Consider the following 22071-nt stretch of genomic DNA (forward strand, 5'->3'; position numbering starts at 1 on the left):
TTTTCTAAAGTTGATATTAATATTACTTTTATTGATTTTAATATATAAATAATATTTCCTGTGGACTGAGAATGCATCGAAATTTTATTTGGCAAAAAAATCTGTAAATTATTAAATTTGATAAAGTAAAGAAAACTGTAATTGAGCCGTGCCATGGGAAAACCAACATAGTGGCTTTGTGACCAGCATGGATTCAGACCAGCCAGCGCATCCGCGCAGTCTGGTCAGGATCCATGCTGTTCACTAACCGTTTCTCTAATTGTAATAGGCTTTGAAAGCGAACAGCATGGATCCTGACCAGACTGCGCGGATGCGCAGGCTGGTCTGTATCCATGCTGGTCGCAAAGCCACTATGTTGGTTTTCCCATGGCTAGGCTTGTATGTGTGTTTGTGCCTGCAGGTTTGAAAGATGTGAGTATAAATCTTGTGTAGTAAAACTGTTGTACATCATCACACAAACTAAATTGTATATAAAGTAATTTATAATAAATGATGAAAAAATAAAACATGACCAAAAACATTATAAACTGAGTTTTCTTTTCTTTTGTATATTTATAAACCATGCTTCATCAACTTGTGTGCTGCTTTTGTGTCCAACTGGTTAAGTCGCTGCCTTAACATGTGTTGATTCGAACTCTGCTTGGAACATAACAATAAGCTACCTAGCTGACTTCTAGGTCAATGGTTCTACCCTGGTACCCACCCATACCTGAAATAATGTCCAGATGGCACCCAGAATGCTGGAAACCAAATATGACTTGGCGGCCAGTGAACAGCACAAAGTCTTATTTTAACTACCCACCAGTAAGATCCTACTGAACTATAAGCTTCCTGTACTAAGAGCTTAATATATTGGCTGACTTATCTAAGAGTCTTCGGACATACAAGCTTGCTAAAATATGGTGTATGCCCACTGAAGTATGACTTGAGCTGAGATAAAGATTATAACCCTATTGAAATATTACATGAACTATGAGCCTACTGAATGAAGTGTGTTACGGTTACGGCTCTTCTTGAAATACAAGCTTACTGAAGTATGACGTTTCTTAAATATGAGCCTCGTAAACTATGAGCTTAATTGAAATACGTGCCTACTGAAATGCAAGCCTACTGAAATACAAGCTTACTGAAGTATGACGTTTCTTAAATATTAGCCTCCTAAACTATGAGCTTACTGAAATACGAGTCTACTGAAATATGAGCTTAAATGAAATACAAGCCTACTTAAATATGAGCCTACTGAAATATGATTAGCCTATTGAAATATGAGTCTACTGAAATATTAGGCTAGTGAAATATGACCCTACTGAAATATAAGCTTAATGAAACATAAGCCTACTGAAATATAGCCTACTGAAATATAAGCCTACTGAAATATAGCCTACTGAAATATAGCCTACTGAAACATAGGCCTACTGAAACATAAGCCTACTGAAATATAGCCTACTGAAATATAAGCCTACTGAAATATAGCCTACCGAAATATAAGCTTAATGAAATATGAGCCTACTGAAATATAAGCCTACTGAAATATAGCCTACTGAAATGCAAGCCTACTGAAATATAAGCTTAATGAAATATGAGCCTACTGAAATATGATTAGCCTATTTAAATATGAGCCTAATGAAATATTAGTCTACTGAAAAATGAGCCTACTGAAATATGAGCCTACTGAAATATAAGCTTCAATGAAATATAAGCCTACTGAAATATAGCCTACTGAAATATAAGCCTACTGAAATATAGCCTACTGAAATATAAGCCTATTGAAATACAGCCTACTGAAATGCAAGCCTACTGAAATATAAGCTTAATGAAATATGAGCCTACTGAAATATGATTAGCCTATTTAAATATGAGCCTAATGAAATATTAGTCTACTGAAAAATGAGCCTACTGAAATATGAGCCTACTGAAATATAAGCTTCAATGAAATATAAGCCTACTGAAATATAGCCTACTGAAATATAAGCCTACTGAAATATAGCCTACTGAAATATAGCCTACTGAAATGCAAGCCTACTGAAATATAAGCTTAATGAAATATGAGCCTACTGAAATATGATTAGCCTATTTAAATATGAACCTAATGAAATATTAGTCTACTGAAAAATGAGCCTACTGAAATATGAGCCTACTGAAATATAAGCTTCAATGAAATATAAGCCTACTGAAATATAGCCTACTGAAATATAAGCTTAATGAAATATGAGCCTACTGAAATATAAGCCTACTGAAATATAGCCTACTGAAATGCAAGCCTACTGAAATATAAGCTTAATGAAATATGAGCCTACTGAAATATGATTAGCCTATTTAAATATGAGCCTAATGAAATATTAGTCTACTGAAAAATGAGCCTACTGAAATATGAGCCTACTGAAATATCAGCTTCAATGAAATATAAGCCTACTGAAATATAGCCTACTGAAATATAAGCTTAATGAAATATGAGCCTACTGAAATATAAGCCAACTGAACTATGAGCCTACTGAAATATATGCTTAATGAAATACGAGTCTACTGAAATATTAGGCTAGTGAAATACGAGCCTACTGAAATATAAGCCTACTGAAACATAAGCCTACTGAAATATGAGCCTACTGAAATATGATTAGCCTATTGAAATATGAGTCTACTGAAATATTAGGCTAGTGAAATATGAGCCTACTGAAATATAAGTTTAATGAAACATAAGCCTACTGAAATATAGCCTACTGAAATGCAAGCCTACTGAAATATTAGTCTACTGAAAAATGAGCCTTCTGAAATATAAGCCTACTGAAATATAAGCCTCAATGAAATATAAGCCTACTGAAATATAAGCCTACTGAAATATAAGTTTAATGAAATACGAGTCTACTGAAATATTAGGCTAGTGAAATATGAGCCTATTGAAATATAAGCCTACTGAAATATAAGCCTACTGAAATATGAGCCTACTGAAATATGAGCCTATTGAAATATTACCCCACTGAAATATGAGCCTACTGAAATATAAGCTAAATGAAATATGAGCCTATTGAAATATTAGGCTACTGAAATATGAGCCTACTGAAATATTAGCCTACCTACTGAAATATGAGCCTACTGAAATACGAGCCTAATGAAATACCAGCCTACTGAAATATGAGCCTACTGTAATATATTTATTTATTTGGGTTTTACGTCGCACCAACACAGTATAGGTTATATGGTGCCAAACAGGACTACAAATTTTGGTTTCACATCTCATTTACATCGAAATAAAAACATGAGGTATGGAATCAAAATTTGTGTACCTGCTGGAATCACAGAGTTACAGCAAAATCAAGTGTTAAGACCCTATTAGTCGCCTCTTACGATCATGCAAGGGTAAGGCAGTGGTTCCAATTCTTTTCATACATAGATCGTCCCAGAACCACATGGGGCGAGTCTACTGAAATATGAGCCTACTGAAATATTAGCCTACTGAAATATTAGTCTACTGAAATATGATTAGCCTACTGAAATATGAGCCTACTGAAATATAAGCCTACTAAAATATAAGCCTACTGAAATATGAGCCTACTGAAATATAAGCCTACTGAAATATGAGCCTACTGAAATATGAACCTACTGAAATATGAGCCTACTGAAATATGAGCCTACTGAAAAATAAGCTTAATGAAATATGAGCCGACTGAAATATGATTAGCCTACTGAAATATGATTAGCCTACTGAAATATTAGCCAACTGAAATATGAGCCTACTGAAATATAAGCCTACTGAAATATGAACCTACTGAAATATGAACATACTGAAATATGAGCCTACTGAAATATAAGCTTAATGAAATATGAGCCGACTGAAATATGAGCCTACTGAAATATGAGCCTACAGAGATATAAGCTTAATGGGCCTACTGAAATATAAGCCTGCTGAAAAATGATTAGCCTACTGAAATATTAGCCTACTGAAATATGAGCATATTGAAATATGAGCCTACTGAAATACTACCCTACTGAAATATGAGCCTACTGAAAAATGAGCCTACTGAAATATGAGCTCTATCAAATAGGAGCCTAATGAAATTAGCATATTGAAATATGAACCAACCGTAAAACCAGCCTACTGAAATTAACCTGCTGAAACATGAGCCTACTGATATATAAGATTTCTCAAATATAAGCCTACTGAAATATGAATCAACTGAAATATGAGCCAACTGAAAAACGAGCTTTCTCAAATATGAGCCTACTGAAATTTGAGCATACTAAAATATGAGCCAATTGAAAAATGTGCCTACGGAAATATGAGCTTTCTGAAATATAAGCCTAATAAAATATGAGCCTACTAAAATATGAAGCCAATGAAATATGATCTTACCACTAAATAACTTGTATGAGTCTGCTTAAAATACAAGCCTACAGATACACGAGCCTGCTAAAGTTAGCCCAAAATATGAGCGTACTTAGATATAGCCCTACTGCAGTGTGATTCCAGCTTTTGATGACAGAGGAAGATCCCAAGTGCCTCACCAAGCTTATCCTAAGCTCATCCTGTTTAAAAGACATCAACATTTAAACACCTCATCAGAAAGATCTAAGACAAAAGTTGACAAATACATGGTTTGTTTGTATGCAAGTTTATTTATAGTTACCATCTGTAACCAATATAGGCGACTCCTCAAGAAGACTGTAAGTAATGTTAGTAGGAGGATAGTGCAAGATACAGAAGACGCTCAAATTCCAGAAGCTTCCCTGGTTCTTTAACATGCCAGGTGTAAAGCACCGAAACAAACTCTTATCCCAATGTTAGTAATTTTTTAGTTGGAGGAGCGGGGGCTCCGACTCGTGAGCCCTGGTTTCGTAGTCAGTGTTACGACTGGACCACTGCGACTGCTCTCAAATACATGGCTGGGTTTCCACTGGGCACATTTTTTCCCCCCGCCACTTAAATTTTTAAAGGAAATGTTGCGCGCAGCAGAGGGTTAATAATGTTGAAAAATTTAGGTTTTACACCCCTGAAAAAAAAAACACTTCTATTGTAATGGTATTGTTTGGTATGATATCCACATGGGTGAAAGTTAAAAATTCAGAAAAACTTGAAAATTTCTGCTGGGGGCCAGGGGCCACCTTGGGCCCCTGGTGGGTCCAGGGCAAAGCCCTGGCTCGGGGTCCAGAGGGCCGGAGGCCCCCAGAAGCTCCCAGAAATATGCGAAATACCAGGCCTGAAAAATGCATTTTCCAGACACATGACGGTATTCTGGACATCAATAGCAACGATTTTGAGCTACTTTACAAAATACTTTATTTACACTGTAAATGTACAAAGTAGAAAAATCAACATGTACTTGATAAAGGCCTTACTGCAATTATATTTCATGAAATTCTACAGAAACTTTATTACTGAAAATAGCACTTTTTTATCACTATAACATTTCATAAAGTTATTGTTCTTTCATAATCATTTAATTTCGTTACTTAGATCCTAAATAACTGAAGAGAAAAAACTTGAAAACATTTTTTCATTTGATTTAAATAGAAGGCTCTACTCAATTTAAAATCTATTATCACAAATTTTAAACTTTACTACTTAACTCTTGTAAAAATACACATTTTGCTTAACTTTAAACCTTTACACAACACAAAGATCAAACGTGTACAGGATTTTATGAACATAGTGTGTACGTCAGAGTGTAACAACCAAAATACTGACATCACAATGCGAGAACAAAGTAAAACTTGAAATAAAGGACTTGCCCTTAGCTAAAAAAAATATACTTTATTTTATAGGGTACTAAATGCAGGGCCTCCGCTGCCGATCGCCAATGTCGCCATTTGCGATAATTTTAAGAATTTGGCGCTAAATTTTGCGAACTGGCGAAAATAAGTGGCGCATAGTTTTTTTTCCTCGGCATTTTTTTTTCCGTAGTGATATAAGCGGCCCAAGAATTGGTTCCCGATACACATGTTTACCTAGACGTTGGTAGTGAATAAAATCGATAACCAGTCTAGGCGGTGTATTTGACAATTCGACTATTGAAGTTGGTTGACACTTTGAGAAGATAATTGCGTAATAATGTGTGAATTGAAGATTAATCAGTAATCAAAACATCTGCCAGCTTGTATGTTTGACCTCTGCCGAGAATTCACCAAAATTAACGCCGATTACGGTGTACTTTATGTGTTGCGATTTTTTACAAAAAAAAAGATTGTCATGTTTGTGGCATGCAGTTGTATGACTGACGAATTTTAAATAAGTTCGAAAGATACATTTAATTTGTTACTTTTTGCAAGATAATTTTTGATTCCTTAGTTTTCATAAAAGATTTTAACGATGGATCCGAAAATCCATCAATTTGCATCCTGGACCTGGTTAATTTCTTTGAAATTGAAATGTTCAGAAACTGGAAGATATCACTTGCTACCGTGGCTTCTTAAAAATCATTAGAAGAGTGTTCAACTCGACCTTTTAGAATAGAAAAAAATCCGAATTTTCCTTTCCGAAAATAAATGAGTCCTGAAATATTGGTAATTCTGACATGGATAGATATGATTCTTAAATTAGAGAATGATTTGTGTCATTTTTTATCCAACTACAAATTGAATTTAATTCTACAATAAACTAATACACCTTCAAAAGTTGTTATTATTCCTAATGAAATTATTTACAATATTTTATTTCTCTATGCACACTATGACAGCCAACTAAAAGAAATAAAAGTGGCTCAGAACTTTGGCTCAAAAATGGCTCTAAAGTGGCTCCAACTTTTTCAAATTGGCGAAAAGGTTGGCGACAAGTATGAAAAACCCAGAGGAGGCCCTGTAAATGTGTGTTGTAGTCAAGTATACAGGTCCAAGTAAAAATGGCAGTTTACCAAAAATAGTAAGTTGGACCCTACAAGTTGTATATTCAACAGATCATAGAAAACCATATTCAAATGTTGCCATAAATAAAGTCCTTCCTCAAAAATGACAATTTAAATTTTGTTCATATATTCAGGACAAGACACAGTCAATTTGTTAGTAGCACTATAGTGAGGTCTGCTTCAAGACTGTTTACTGTCTGCTTGTTTAGTTTGGGATTTCTCTCGAAACGTCTTCTGCAATACGTATGCATCTGCAGGTTCAATTCTCTTGTAATAGTTCTTCTTTTCTTCTACAATCTCAAAACCATGCTTCTCGTAAAATTTGATTGCACCTTCATTGTTCACCTGTACATGTCTGAAATATAAGTACATATATAACATTATTCAGACAAAAAATTATCTGCAATTTTTGTCTGAAATCATTCTTTCTCCATCTAAGTTCATGTGGTGAAGTTGGCAGTTACTTGTGAAGAACAGGTTAGTACTGGTGTGATTCATGGGGAGAAGTTAGCAGTTATTTGTGAAGAAGTTGACAGTTACTTGTAGAGAACAGGTTAGTACTGGCGTTTTTCATGTGGATAAGTTGGCAGTTACTTGTGAAGAACAGGTTAGTACTGGTGTGTTTTATGTGGAGAAGTTAGCTGTTATTTGTGGAGAAGCTGGCAGTTACTTGTACAGAACAGGTTAGTACTGGCGTTTTTCATGTGGAGAAGTTGGCAGTTACTTGCGGAGAACAGGTTAGTACTGGTGTGATTCATGTGGAAAAGTTAGCAGTTATTTGTGGAGAAGTTGGCAGTTACTGGTGGGGAACAGGTTAGTTCTGATGTGTTTTATGTGAAGAAGTTGGCAGATTCTTGTGGAGAAATTGGCAGATTCTTGTGGAGAAGTTGGCAGATACTTGTGCAGAAGTTGGCAGTTACTTGTAGAGAACAGGTTAGTAATGATGTGTTTTATGTGAAGAAGTTGGCAGATTCTTGTGGAGAAATTGGCAGATACTTGTGCAGAAGTTAGCAGCTTCTTGTGCAGAAGTTGGCAGTAACTGGCATTTCAGGTGAGCTCGTAAAACTTTCAAAAAATTATTGAAAGTGGAGAATATTCTGTGCACTACATCTTTTATCAGATCGTTACAGAGAACAAATGCCTTGCCAAAGAATTGAATTTGTGACCTATAGATCTGCATTCTTCCTACTGAACCGAGATGGTCGGCAACTTCTGGAAAGAGAAGACCACATTTCTATTATGTAACTCTAAGCCTACTTACAGAAAGACATTATCATAGTTGCCATCCTTCTCACAAATATTGAGTACATGTTCCAACATCACAGTTCCTGAAACATAAAACAGCCATGTATTCTTTGTAGTCTAAGGGAAGTAACTCTTACACTAACTAAAGTTTGCTTTTTGTTTTTAAGGCACACAGTCACACAACTTAGGCCATACAACTACTTTCCTGCTCTTAATGGTGAAGATTATCCCAGGTGCCCTTCAGTATATTTCATTTCAGACAAACTTGGGCACCGAGGCAGAAGTACCAACCTTCTGCAAGCAGCTGGTGAGATCCCATGTAGAACCACAAAGGAAGGAAGCCATGCATGAAGTTTCAATCCAATACATGTATCTCTAATTGTTACTGAGATCAAAGAAGTATAAAATACACAGAATGGCAACTGGCTGTAATCTCGCGTGAGCTCGTGTCAGAGCGTGATTCGGCGTTATCTTACTAAAAACAAACATCGGCGAGCATGGAGTTACAATTTGTACCTTTAAAACTACATTTAAAATACATGTTAGCTTCTAAAACAAAATTAGTTTAATTTGAAATGGTCTTAAGACACGAAGTACACGTTTTTTTTGCCATCGAAAGAAGCGTGGCCATACGGTGATAATTATTTTACCGATGAATAATTGCTATCGTATACAAAATGGCGCGTGGAGAAAGCGCCACTTCCGGTAAACGAGATCTCGTTTTTTTTTGTCACGGGAGGTTGGCGAGATTTGCTCTATATGCCTTTCAAGTTGCCAATCTATTTATTTTTGCTGAGATACAGCTTAATAACTTGAAGCAAATTTTCAGAATTGACAAGGGCATTAACTTATATTGCATTCAACCAAGGGTTATCTAAATTGGTTACCGGTATGTAACTAAATTTGATAACTAGAAAGCATTATATAAAGTTTTAGTCACTGTCACTGAGATACAGCTTATTGTTGCATGCAAAAAAGGGCAATATTTTACCTTATGCATTCAACCTGGAGTTATCCAATTTGATAATATAAAAGGTAAAGGTCTTGTTTATTATAGTGTCACCCCTTTTGAAAGGGCCAGCCAATTTGGCTTATGAGACACCTTTATTGTGCGTACCAATTACCTCCCAACTCCTACCACTATACCAGGCGCCAGGTGGATAGAAGTCGGTAACCATTCATTTAACTAGCTCGCGGCTCACGAACCGGCCTTTTCGGAACGAGTCCCATGACAAACATTCCCCGGACGAACGCTCCCCATGGGGCTCGAACCTTTGACCTGCCGATCCCGAGGCGGACGCCTTAACCACTGGGCCACGGTGACCGGTTATATAAGTTGGTATCATTTAGAAACAGGTGTAATTAGCACACAGCGGTCTTGGTGTATAAAGCTCAGAAAAACCTATCATCTAATTATAAAAGAATTGCTCAACTTTTCCAGTAATAACACATATAGCCTTAGATCAATTTCAAATACAATTTAGTAACACCTAAACAACAAACTAGTTACATGAAAGCTTCTTTTTCATATATCTCTGCATATTACTGGAATACTACTCCTACAAATATTCGTTCCCTAACATCTCTAACACATTTAAAAAGTCACTGAAATCTTATTTGTTACATGAATGTACCAACTAAGGTTCGAGATTATATGAAGTCTTTGACTAAAACTTACTCTGTTTTATGTTTAATGTTTAAGAATGAATGCAATTTTAGATTATGTTTTCTGAGTGATTGTCGAGTAATTTAACATTTGTATATTATGTTATAGAAGGCCATGTTTGAACTAAGATGTTGTAAATGTTTTATTTGCATGTCTGTACATGTTACCTTCTGAAAATAAAGAATTTATAATTATTACTATTATTATTATTATTATTATGTTTGGTAAAAGTAGAAAGAGTTGTTGAAGTTTCAAACATGCAATCATTACTGAGATATGGCCTTGTAAAGTACACACAATTTCAACCAAGGTGTGATACTGACTTCCTGGTGAATGAGATAATCCAGCTAAACTGTGTTAACCTTGAGTCTGTACATAATAGGTGTCCATAAAATATGAACATCTGATAATGCAGATTCCATTAGTTTTTTCAAAAATATAAGAGACTTACCTATTCCTAGTCTACGATAAGGAGCAAGTGCACCAAGTGTCATTATATAAAGGCGACGTTGATTCTCTGAGGTGTCTACTCTACAACATACTGCTCCTACCACTATATCATTATAATACGCTGAAATATACCAAACATAAAAGAATTTCGATGTATATGATGTTATATGAGCCATGCCATGGGAAAACCAACATAGTGGGTATGCGACCAGCATGGATCCAGACCAGCCTGCGCATCCGCGCAGTCTGGTCAGGATCCATGCTGTTCGCTAACAGTTTCTCCAATTCCAATAGGCTTTAAAAGCGAACAGCATGGAGCCTGACCAGACTGCGCGGATGCGCAGGCTGGTCTGGATCCATGCTGGTCGCATACCCACTATGTTGGTTTTCTCATGGCACGGCTCATATAAATTTTGTTTCAACTAAGTATCGAAACTAAAAGTCTTCAACACCCAGGACATAAAATGAATACACTTAGTTACTTCTGAAAGTTATCATTTATTGGTAATACCAGTAAGCTAGGATAGGTGGCAAATCAACAAAATTTTCAATGAGACAAGAAAAGGCAGCAAAAGGCCAGCTAAAACTGGTTTGCATCAGTCTGAAAATTTCTGAATGACAGAAATGTGCCCAACATCGATACCCCTGCTATGTGACTCTGGAACAGAGATGTTTGTTTTCTAAGAATAAAGGTAATTTGACAACAAAATGTTAACAATTAACTCTTAAGTGTGACCTTGACTTTTGAGCAAAGGTTCTTTGTCTTGTAAGAAATATATCACCTAGTTTAATACTGGACATTTATGCCTAGTTATTTGAATAGCCAGCAGAGTACACATTTGTAAAGAACCTGTGCATTTCAAGTAAGTTTATCCAAGTAGGCATGTGTGCTAAGTTTCAATCCTTTTCATTTAGTGGATCCTGAGATACCATGTTACATATAAAACTAAACCAAAAAATTGCTAAGATGAAAAAGGGACATAACTTTAGAAGTAACAGAGACAATTTGGTATTTTTCAAACAAGAGATTCGTGGACTTTTCAGCTTTTATATAAGTAAGCTGAGTTACAGTGCATGACATTGTAAAATATATGTCTGCCAGCCTACACTCTTGAAGTGCAGGTGCAAAGCAAAAAAAATCATTCCACTGTGGCATGGACATGACAGGACCAAGACACACACTGAACAGGAGTAACACTATATGCTCTCCCCAGCGCCAGCCCCCCACTTTTAATGGCATAAAAATACAGTAAGCAGTTCAAGTTTTAGTGATTATAAATAATGTGTACTTTACCTAATTTAGCTAATTCTCCTACTTCAAGTACATCTTTGTAGAACTTGTCATTGTATGTAACAGGAAAGACAACCTGATTTAATCTCTTCAACTGTTTGATGTTATGTGGAGTGATGTCCCCTAGTTCTGTTCTACCTCCTCTGCAATGAATAAAATGAAAATCCTGGCTATGATTAACTTTCAATAAAGGAAGCAATTTAATACCAGTGCAAGGGGTGATATAAAATTATGTGGGCTAAACTGACCCTCTTAAAGGGTCATAGTGACTTTGGTTATTATGTGCCTACCACTTACCTTGTTGACACAAAATATATGAATTTCTTGTTATTTCCTATTTTCGGAAACTGCTACTAGTATCTCATTTTTCTGTCGAAATTATAACTTTGTTTTGGGTTTAACGCCATTTTTCAACAGTATTTCAGTTATGTAACAGCGGGCAGTTAACTTAACCAGTGTTCCTAGATTCTGTACGAGTACAAACCTGTTCTCCGCAAGTAACTGCCAACTTCCCCACATAAATCAGAGGTGGAGGACGAATGATATCAGACACAATGTCATTTATCAAATCATCAACTCATAGAGAACATACGCCCCGCCCGGGGATCAAACACACAACCTCAAGAATCGCAGAACTGACCTCTCCCTACTGAGCTAAGAGGGTGCGCATATTAAATATCTGATTAATAATAATTAATAATTCAGTATAACGTATTACTGATTCCATTATTTTTTATCACATCCCTTTATGCCTCTGACAGTATAAGGTCATGTGAAACTTTAAAAATACAATGCAGTGTTTTTTTCTACCCTTGTAATATTTTCTATTTGGGCTTTATCTATTTTTAACATAAAATCAAAAGCATTATGGATCTTATTCACTTTTAGCCTGCTGGCGGCAAATGATTCTGCCTTTTCGACCAGTGCAGACCAAGATCAGCCTGCAGGCTGATCATGGTCTGCACTGTTTGCTATTCAGTCAATAAATATTCAGTGAACACCCCTTCGAATAATAAATGGTATTGCCCAAATTGAATGATGGACAAGTTCATAATAGAAATTTAGCAGGGTAAAGGTTAAATCACTCAGTGTGGCCCATTTGCATTTGACGAGGCCCATTTAAAGGGCCATGCCTTCAAAGTAGATTCTGTATTTATCTGCCATCTTACAGTTAGGTCTTGGTAGAATACATCTTTCTTCCAAACAAAGACAGAACCTTATATATACTAGAAGTTGATAAGTGGTGGCTGAACTGTAGACTTGCTAAAGTGTCCATACAAAATGACATTTTCTGACTTCATGAAATTGTATTGTAGAAAGTGCAAGGAATAATTAAGCTGAATTTAAAAAAAAATATTTTCTTAAATGCAGAACTTTAAATCAATAAATCAAATGAATGACAAAGAAACTTTTATATTCAACAGTCATCATGTCAACAAATATGATTTTGCCTTCAAATTGTAGCCACAAACTGAGAAAAAGGTTTACTTATCAAAGTTTACTTGGCATTAATAAATACAATGTAAACAACAGAACTTCATTCAATATAAAACTGTAAGGTGATGAAGTGAAGTTATGTGAACGTTCAGAGAAATGAAAAGAAGATTTGTTTTAGCCATGTTGTTCTGATTTTATTTACATGGCCAATGTGTCGTAAATATACTTTCTCACAGCAGACGTGTCTGTAAGAAATCACTGGCTACCATGATCTATGTTGTATTCTGCACAACTGATGGATGGTTACATAGAAGAGGTGCAAGTCATGTGAAACATAGCAGAGGTGTAACTCCTGTGAACAGTTGTTAAAAGTGAGGAAGATCTCATGACATTGTCTGACATGAAGTGCAACGTTAAAAGAATGAATACTACAGTGCTATGATTAAATTTGGGATACAGAAGCCAGACACTCAGAAAAAAAGACTAAGGCTGGGGCTGGTTTGTATCTTGCTTTGTTAGGGTTCTTAAAAAGAAAGAATTTGGAAAGTATTGTGCACATGAAGGAGGAATTAAGTAGTTAACCTTCCTGATAGGAGTAAGGTGATGATTTGTAAATTAAGATCAGGGAAGTTTGGTGACAGCTATGTTCTACTAGGCTTTGCCAATGTTTGGTATTTATCATGCTTCTGACCTATTATTCATTCCAATTTTATTTCAGTTTTCGCAACATTAGTAACGGGTCTTCCCTGTAATACTGTTAATGTCACAGGGTGAGAAAAATGTACAGTCAGCTGGGGCTTGAACGCGGGACCTCTCGCTTATAGGGTGTGCGCTCTACTGACTGAGCTGACCAGCTGCCTGGCACATATTCTCCCCTAATGTGACATACACCCACACAAACTGGAAATTCATCCTCCAATTCTAGGATACAAAATATTGTAAACATTGCAAGACTGACTAAGCAAGCATGCCATGGTCCTGTGTTGGGTGCCAAATGTAACAGGGGCAAGAAAAATGTGCAGTCAGTCCAGGGCTTAATCATAAAACCTCTTCCTTATTTGGCGAGTCAGCTAGTATGGTTGCCCCTGATGTCTTAATATTTTTTTTTTAAGGATTCAGAAAGATAATTAAAGTATGTGCGGAAGTGACAAGGGCCAAAAACAGAATTTTGGATAATTCCAGCTAGGGGAGGTATAATATCTGAAAAGCAGCTGTCTACTGCACTGTCTATCGGCTATCTTTGTATCTATTTAATCTCATCACTGAAAACTGGTTTCAAGAGTAAACCAAATAAAAGTAATTGCAATGTTGAATTAAAAAACTGAGATAGGCAGGCTTTATTTACAAGGATACAGTTATTTATATTTACATCATTAAAAATGTACATATTTTCACAGGTTGTAACATCTGATCTTTATATTAAAGCTTTCTACACAACCAACCCTTGTCTGAGGTCAAACAAGCTACCTATCTCGGTGTGGAACTTTCATCTAATCTCTCTCGGTCTCCACACATTAGCAAAATAACAAACAAGGCCAGTCAAAATCTTGGATTCTTAAAACGAAATCTACATTCTGCCAAACCTGAAACTAAAGCAGCAGCCTACAAATCAATAGTCAGACCTTCCTTGGAATACTGTGCTTCTGTTTGGGACCCTTATCAATTAAATGACAAGCAGAAATTAGAAAATGTACCAAAGAGGGCCGCTAGGTTTGTTACCAACAACTATTCAAAGTCGCCAGGTACTGTAACACAATTACTACAGCAATTAAAATGGGAGTCCTTAGAGCGCAGAAGACAGAACATCCGTCTTAGCCTCTTCCATAAAATACATTATGGGCTTGTTGACATAATACCTTTACAATATATGGATCCACTATTAAGAACATCCAGACATCACCATCAACTAGCATATAATATACCACACTCATCAGTTGACTACATAAAGTACTCATTTTTCCCTAGGACAATTCATAAATTTATCATGACATCAGGAGTTTTAACTGAGTCACTGACCAATCAGACAGCTGCATTTTCAAGCACCTGCCAGTTTCCACTTGGGTAAACGAAGTTCTTTTACAATGAACACATAGTGACTTTAGTAGAAATACATATCACACTATTTCTGAAATCAAATTAGAGTGTTGACTGCACATGCCCCAGATGATGCTACAAACTACACATATTTGAAGTTTCGTTGAAAAATTATATGGATTTAATACCTTTATTTTAGTTTTAAGTTTAAGATTTTACACTGGGAGTCTATGATAAAGTCCGAGTAAAATGTAATCATTACCCAAGTGATATTAGTATCATTCCGCAATGTTTCGGACATGTTAAAATTATGAATAGTTGAATGGAACTCACTGCCGGTGCACTTAGTCAGTGCTGACTCAAACGCTGTGTTTAAGTCGGGACTGACTGGGTTACCACACATCCCCTAGACAGTACATATATGCTTTTATCTTTTAACAGTACTAACTCTCTTGTTTCTTCACCATGTACATAGTAGATTATGCTATGTATAGGCTTTAAGGGCTTGAGTAGGTTTTTGAAATATTTTTTATCACATAATGTCCATGTCCTCCTGGGTGGATTGAGTAGCTTGGGAGGCTTGATAATCTTTCACTTTACTAACCCCAACGCATGGCCATTATAGTCCAAAAGGACTGCTTGCCATTATCAAAGATGATGATGATGCTGAAAGCATACAAAATACTTTGTCCGGATTGTACCATCCGAAATGTCATCTACAATTGCGGCCCGAATACAGATATAAAAGTATAAACATTAAGTGACATGCTTGAAGCAATCTTTACCTCGTCATTTTTGATAGATTGTCCAGATTTAATGATTGTGTAATTAAAAAGTTATCTAAATCTAATTTCCCCCAAAAACGTGAATCCCGCCGGAAGAGTAATTCGGCGAGCTTGATTAGAACATATCCTCACCGTGTACCATCAGAACTATGTTATGAGCATTTTTACCGATTCTAGGTTACATACTACCATTCAGATCCTTCTTTATTTAAAAGTCATATAAACAATGAAATATTGAGACCTCATTTTCAGTACTTTAGAACATTTCAACGATATGAAAACCATATATGATCATTTAGTATGACATGTCTTCTTATCAAAAATAGAAAAATATCGCCATGTTATACTACATATAAGAAAAAGAAATCTGTTCTGAAAAACATCAACCTCTAAAAATGCTTCCAGTAAAATAGACGTTTAGCAATTACGCGTATGTAGACATTTTCTCAAAGATTAATACGAAAGAAAGACTAAGAAACATAACTGCAAAGTAAAAGAAATTCAGCAAGTAACACACGATCAAAATAGTCATCGCTGTGATCACGTATAAGTTAATCACATAAAAATGAAAGACTAGTAAAACAAGACTAATACAATAAAGTAATGAAAGACTTTTATTTTATGTTTTTCGGTGGTTTATCGAAATATAACGGTGAATTATATCCTGATAAACTCACTGGCCACTCAGTGAAAATTATCAAATCTGATACCCGGATTAATGTCAAAAAGTTTACCGAGCGCACTGAAAGCCGGAAACAATATGACGATGACGTCGTTAAAATGACGTCATCTTTGCGATGCTTCCTGATAAAATTTCCGGCAAATTTCGACATTTTAATAAAATAAACACAACAAAAGTAGAGTTTTAGACATAAAATAAACAGAAAAATTGTTGGTATCGATGTAATATCACGGTAATTTCACTCGTGAACACCAAAAGTTGTTATTTTCACTCGTGGCTGCGCCACTCGTGAAAATATCACTTTTGGTGCCCACTCGGTGAAATTATAACGTGATATTACACCGAAACCAACGATTATCCTCTATATAATAGTTTAAGTATACACAGTCTCTAAATAAAATACCAAAATCATTTAAACGTTTTCCGCAAACGCTCTTATTTCTTCGTTTTTCCATTTTTAACCCTTAGCATGCTAGATAAATTGTCGTCTGCTGGAAATGTCGTCTGCTAAAATTGTAAAGTTCATTCAATTTGCTCCAAAATTGGAAGAAATATTGTCAGAGTAGCAAACAGCTTGGAACCTGATCAGACGCCGATTTAATCGGCGTCTGATCTGGTTCCAAGCTGTTTGCAAAGGCTGTTAAATTCTCCTGCAGCAGGCCAAGGGTTAACTACATTGTCAAACATTTCAATCGTTATTGCTCCCCTGTGCACAATCACGTTGTTAAGACCTTTCTTATCCTAGTGTTATATAATGCTCATCTATTTCCACACCAACAGCCATTATAAAGGCATTCCAAAAAACAAGATGAGCGAGAATGGAGAATAAGGTAAAAACCCTAGTTTATAAACTCAAACTCAAACTCAAACTCTTTTATTCTCTCAATTCATGGCATACATGAAAACATGAGGTAAAACATGTACCATTTTATAATCGAGGCTCTTTATATGAACAGTTATATTAATGTGTATTTAAGTAAAGAAAATGTACACTACAACAATGATTATACTCACTAAGCAAAATCTACATCTATAAATTGGTTTCCAACAATCTACTTTATCGAAGTATAATTTATATCAGACATGATGAAATACCTTGATATTTTTGTTTTTAAATAAAATAGTAAAATATAATATAATTGTGGAGGGCCACACAGAAAAATAAACAAACAAAACATCTGTGAGCATTTGATAGTCTGTTAAGTTTGACAGTAGGGTATAGGTAAGTCAAATTAATTGATATAGGTGACATGTGTGGTCAAACTATTTGTAACATGATTCGGATTGAAATTGGGAAATAAAGTGGAATTTCAGATAGATCATTATTTAAAAGCCCACGAAACGAAACAGAAGACTGAATCAAATGCAATTCATTAAATTAATGGACAAAAACACGTCAAATGAAAACAATTCAATACTTGTCAAGGTACAAAAATGCGTTTGAAGTATAAGTCGTAACTGCTATACAAGTTCTATAGACTTACTTCTAAGTAGTCGACATGTGTTATTATGGTATTGGAATATGGCACAATAGTGATCATATTCACATCTTGATTAAGATACTTTTGTTTCGAATATGTATAGCAGTGAAGAGCAATAAAATTAGACACAAGTAAAAGTATAGTCTATAACTTACATAGAAGATATAATTTAATCAACGTACAAACTTAGAAAGGATGTATTTCATGAACTTACTCAGTTTCGTTTGTTCAGTTTTGTTTTCAGATGTCATTAATTGGGACAGTTTAAGAGTATTTGGTCTTCTGTAATAGTAAGGTTTAATATATCTAATTCGTTCTTGTCTAAGATCTTGGCATTCTAGCAAATAATGAAATTCATCTCCTATTTTATCACATGATATACACTTTCTGTCACTTAAGGGAATTCTTGCCCAGTTACCTGTTTCTATTGGCATTCGGTGGTTCCTAGTTCTAAACTTTGCAAAGGTTAAACATAAAGAACTTGAGTATTTTGCTAGGTACTTTTCAAATCCAAATTTTGTTTTGAATATTCTATAAAATGAACTTTTGGATGAATTTTCAATGCTGGAGTGCCATTCGTTTATAAAAAGGTCTTTAAGCTTTTGTCTTATTGTCAACTTAAGCCATTTAATGTTCGGGAATGTGTGATCGTTCCATATATTAAATGTACCACACTTTATAAAGATTTGCTTAATATTATATAACCATGGGTATTGTTTTTTGAAATTGTCACCATTTAGTGTTCTTGATGTTGATATAATACCTTGGTATACTTTTGAAGATAACTTGGACATTGGATTATTATTGTCACTGTTACATATTCGCGCCCAAAAACTAATTATTCGTTCTTCAATATCTAATCGTAACGGGGGGCATCCAGTTTCACCATAGACCATATAACTCGGAGTTGACTGTTTCATTTTAAGAATGTGTTTCAAAAATTTTAACTGAACCCTTTCTATAACATCTATGTTCCCAAATCCCCAAATTTCAGAACCATACAGTAAAACTGGCTTGATTGTTTTTTGGAATAGTTCAATTTGCATATCTATTGGCAGTTGTAAACGATTTGAATTTCTCATTAGACTGTACATAGCTCTTGTTGCTTGCGATGCAATATGTTTCTTACATTTATAGAAAGACCCGCTTCTACTGAAATATATACCTAGGTATTTATATTCATTAACGATTTCAATTGGTTGATTATGATAAGTAAAATTAAAGTTTCGCTGTCGACCTTTTGAGAATATAAGAACTTTTGACTTCGAAGTATTTACAGTAAGTTTCCAATGGTTACAGTATTCTGCATATGTGTTAAGTGCATTTTGCAGTTCAGTTTCTGAATCAGACATAATGACTGTGTCATCGGCGTATAAAAGTATAAATAATTTTATTAGATCTATTGTTCCATCTTCATGTGCAATTGGTATATTTACGCCGTTAATACTTCCATTAGTACTAAAGTATTCATGTAAGTCGTTTAAAAACATAGAAAATAATAAGGGCGATAAATTTTCGCCTTGACGTACGCCGATGTTACTTGGGAAAAAAATTGATAGTTCAGAATTTACCCTTACGCAAGACTTTATATTCTTATACAAATTTTTAATTAAGTTAAGACATTTTCCATTTATATTTAAATTTGCAATTTTGAACCATAATCCATCTCTCCAAACTGTATCAAAAGCTTGTTTTAGGTCTATAAAAGCACAAAACAGTTTCTTTTTGTTATTATTTAGTGATTGTATGAGTTGATGTAGAATAAACATGTTATCTGATGTAGAGTAGCCTTTCCGGAATCCTGCGTGAGTGTTATGCAAAAGATTATTGCTTTCAACATATTTCGTGATTCTTTCGTTCAATATACACGTAAAAAGTTTTCCTAAACAACTCAGTAATGTAATGGGTCTGTAATTTTCCGGTTTACTTATATCACCTTTATTTTTGTAAATAGGATTGATAATTCCAATGGTCCATGATTCTGGAATAACACCGGTATCTAAAACGAGATTAAATAATTTTACATAAATATGTTTCATTTGGGAATACGTATGTTTAATGTGTTCATTGACTATTTTATCATATCCGCTAGCTTTGTTTGATTTAAGAGTCTTTATTGATTTTTCAATTTCATCTTCTGTAATTATTCTAATTATATCTACATTTAATATCTCTTCAGTTTCATGGTTATTTGTATTATCTGAATGCATATTTAAATCATTATTTTCAATATTGTCAGCGTAATTCACATCTCTAAAGAAATTATATAAATCGTCGATGGGTGCTTCAGTAGCAGTTGCTTTCTTCTCATTCAATATTTTCCAAAATTGTCTGGGATCATTAGTTTTAAGTCGTTTCAGTTTTCTAATATTTTTAGATTTTGATTTGTTATGAAATAATTTTAATGTATCTTTATATGTTTTGCTTTTTGTTTTCAGATTAGTTTTGTTTACTTCTGATTTTCTTAGTTTATATAGGTATTTGGCTCGATAGAAATCTCTTCTAGCCTTTTTGCATTTAAATCCGAACCATTTCGGTGCGTTTTGGTTATCATTTTGCTTATTTTCAGTTGTTGGTTCATTTCGATATAAACACATACCACAATTAAGAAACAAGAACGTACGACAGTCTGGAATATCTTAGGTGCAAAATCAATTCGTAAAATACATAAATAAACGCAAAAGAGCATACTTATAAAAATTATTAGTAAAACAATCACAAAATCAACAGTGTAATCCTTTGTGCTATAATGTATATGACATGGCTTTATTTAACATGCATACAGAAATAAATCTATTTATCCATCTATTTACAAATTTCATTCAAATCAAAATAAGAAAACTTGAAAAATCACGTGTGTAGTTAGAAAAGTTGTTGAGTAAATATATTTTATGATAGAATTTCTATTTTACTTACAAGGTTTCATATAGTCGACCATGCTGTGATGAGATTGTTCCTGTTGTATATACATGCATATCCCATATCTTCTTCATTACTACTGAGATTCAACTGAATCTTGTTGTACTTGTTCATAGTGGCAATATACATTAGTGTGTCAAGTTGTGCATCAGTGCCTACAATATTTTTTAGAATTATGCCCCTTTTAAACTGATTTTTTGAAGTTTTTTGCCAAAGAGTACAGTAGCGTCTTTTTAATCATTGCAGATACTGGGTTAAAACTTAAAACACTCATCTTTCAGGTAATAAGATCTATATCAGTATTCACGAGGGCACAGCTGAATGGCAAACGATGATAAGAAAAAAATAACTGTCTGCACGGAGATATATTTTTTATTCAAACACAATATCAAGTATTTTTATCTAAATCCATAACGACATCAACCAGGTAGTTGCATTTTCTGCACAGATTTCTTTTCCAGCGCGTCTCTATATGACGCTTGACGCTCTGACGTAATTGTGACGTATATACTGTAGGCCTGCATAATAACACACAGTTTCAATCTTCTTTGTTTAAGAAATAATATATCCCAAACAGTGATTTGTCGTTGGTAAAATCATTGTCTGGATTTCAAGCTGGCTTATGGAAGGTCGGTGGTTCTACCCGGTGACCGCCGGTGATGAAATAATGCACGGAGGGGCACCTGGGGTCTTCTTCCATCAACAAAGCTGGAAAGTCGCCGTATGACCTATAATTGTGTCGGTGCGACGTTTACAAAAAACAAACATTGTCTGGAATTCAGATGCGAAAAAATTATATCACGAGGGCGCAGCCTGAGTGATAGAGCTCTAAGAATACACATCTGTACGACACACAATGACTTTTTTCAAGAGGAAATCTCTGTTTGAGATATATTATTTCAACTTTAACACGATACTAAGGACTATTATGTACAACTTTGACAACATCCACCAAATAGGTTTCTTTTCCAACGCACTGCAATGACGTTTGACGCTATGGCGTAGGCTAATAACTTTCACGCCGAATGGATTGTTGCACGACAACGTACAGTTTCACGAGTTCCTGCTTTCTTTGTTCAAAGTTAAATAAGTCTGGTAAAATGTAGTACAAGTATTCAGCATGATAACCTTATTTTAATAAGAATACGTGCTCATAAAATGGTCAAGTATAATATTGCATTTAAAAAGTCAAATGACTTGTACATTTGATCGCTGAACGTTGAATTTGTTATAGTTAATTCGTCATAA

The 22071-nt window shown here is 34.8% G+C and overlaps 1 protein-coding gene across 1 annotated transcript; it reads right to left on the reverse strand.

Annotated features, from left to right (window-relative positions):
* Nucleotides 1-5247: 5247 nt before the first annotated feature.
* Nucleotides 5248-15880, reverse strand: LOC123559934 (N-alpha-acetyltransferase 50-like). The gene is made up of 5 exons (XM_045352107.2): nt 15742-15880; nt 11489-11628; nt 10196-10315; nt 8095-8161; nt 5248-7188 (listed from the first exon to the last, which is right to left on the reverse strand). The coding sequence occupies exons 1-5, from the start codon at nt 15747-15749 to the stop codon at nt 7014-7016; spliced, it is 510 nt and encodes a 169-aa protein (XP_045208042.1). The 5' UTR covers nt 15750-15880; the 3' UTR covers nt 5248-7013.
* Between the last annotated feature and the right edge of the window lie 6191 nt (nt 15881-22071).

Source organism: Mercenaria mercenaria, chromosome 10 (genome assembly GCF_021730395.1).
Source record: "Mercenaria mercenaria strain notata chromosome 10, MADL_Memer_1, whole genome shotgun sequence".
Classification (NCBI taxonomy): domain Eukaryota; kingdom Metazoa; phylum Mollusca; class Bivalvia; order Venerida; family Veneridae; genus Mercenaria; species Mercenaria mercenaria.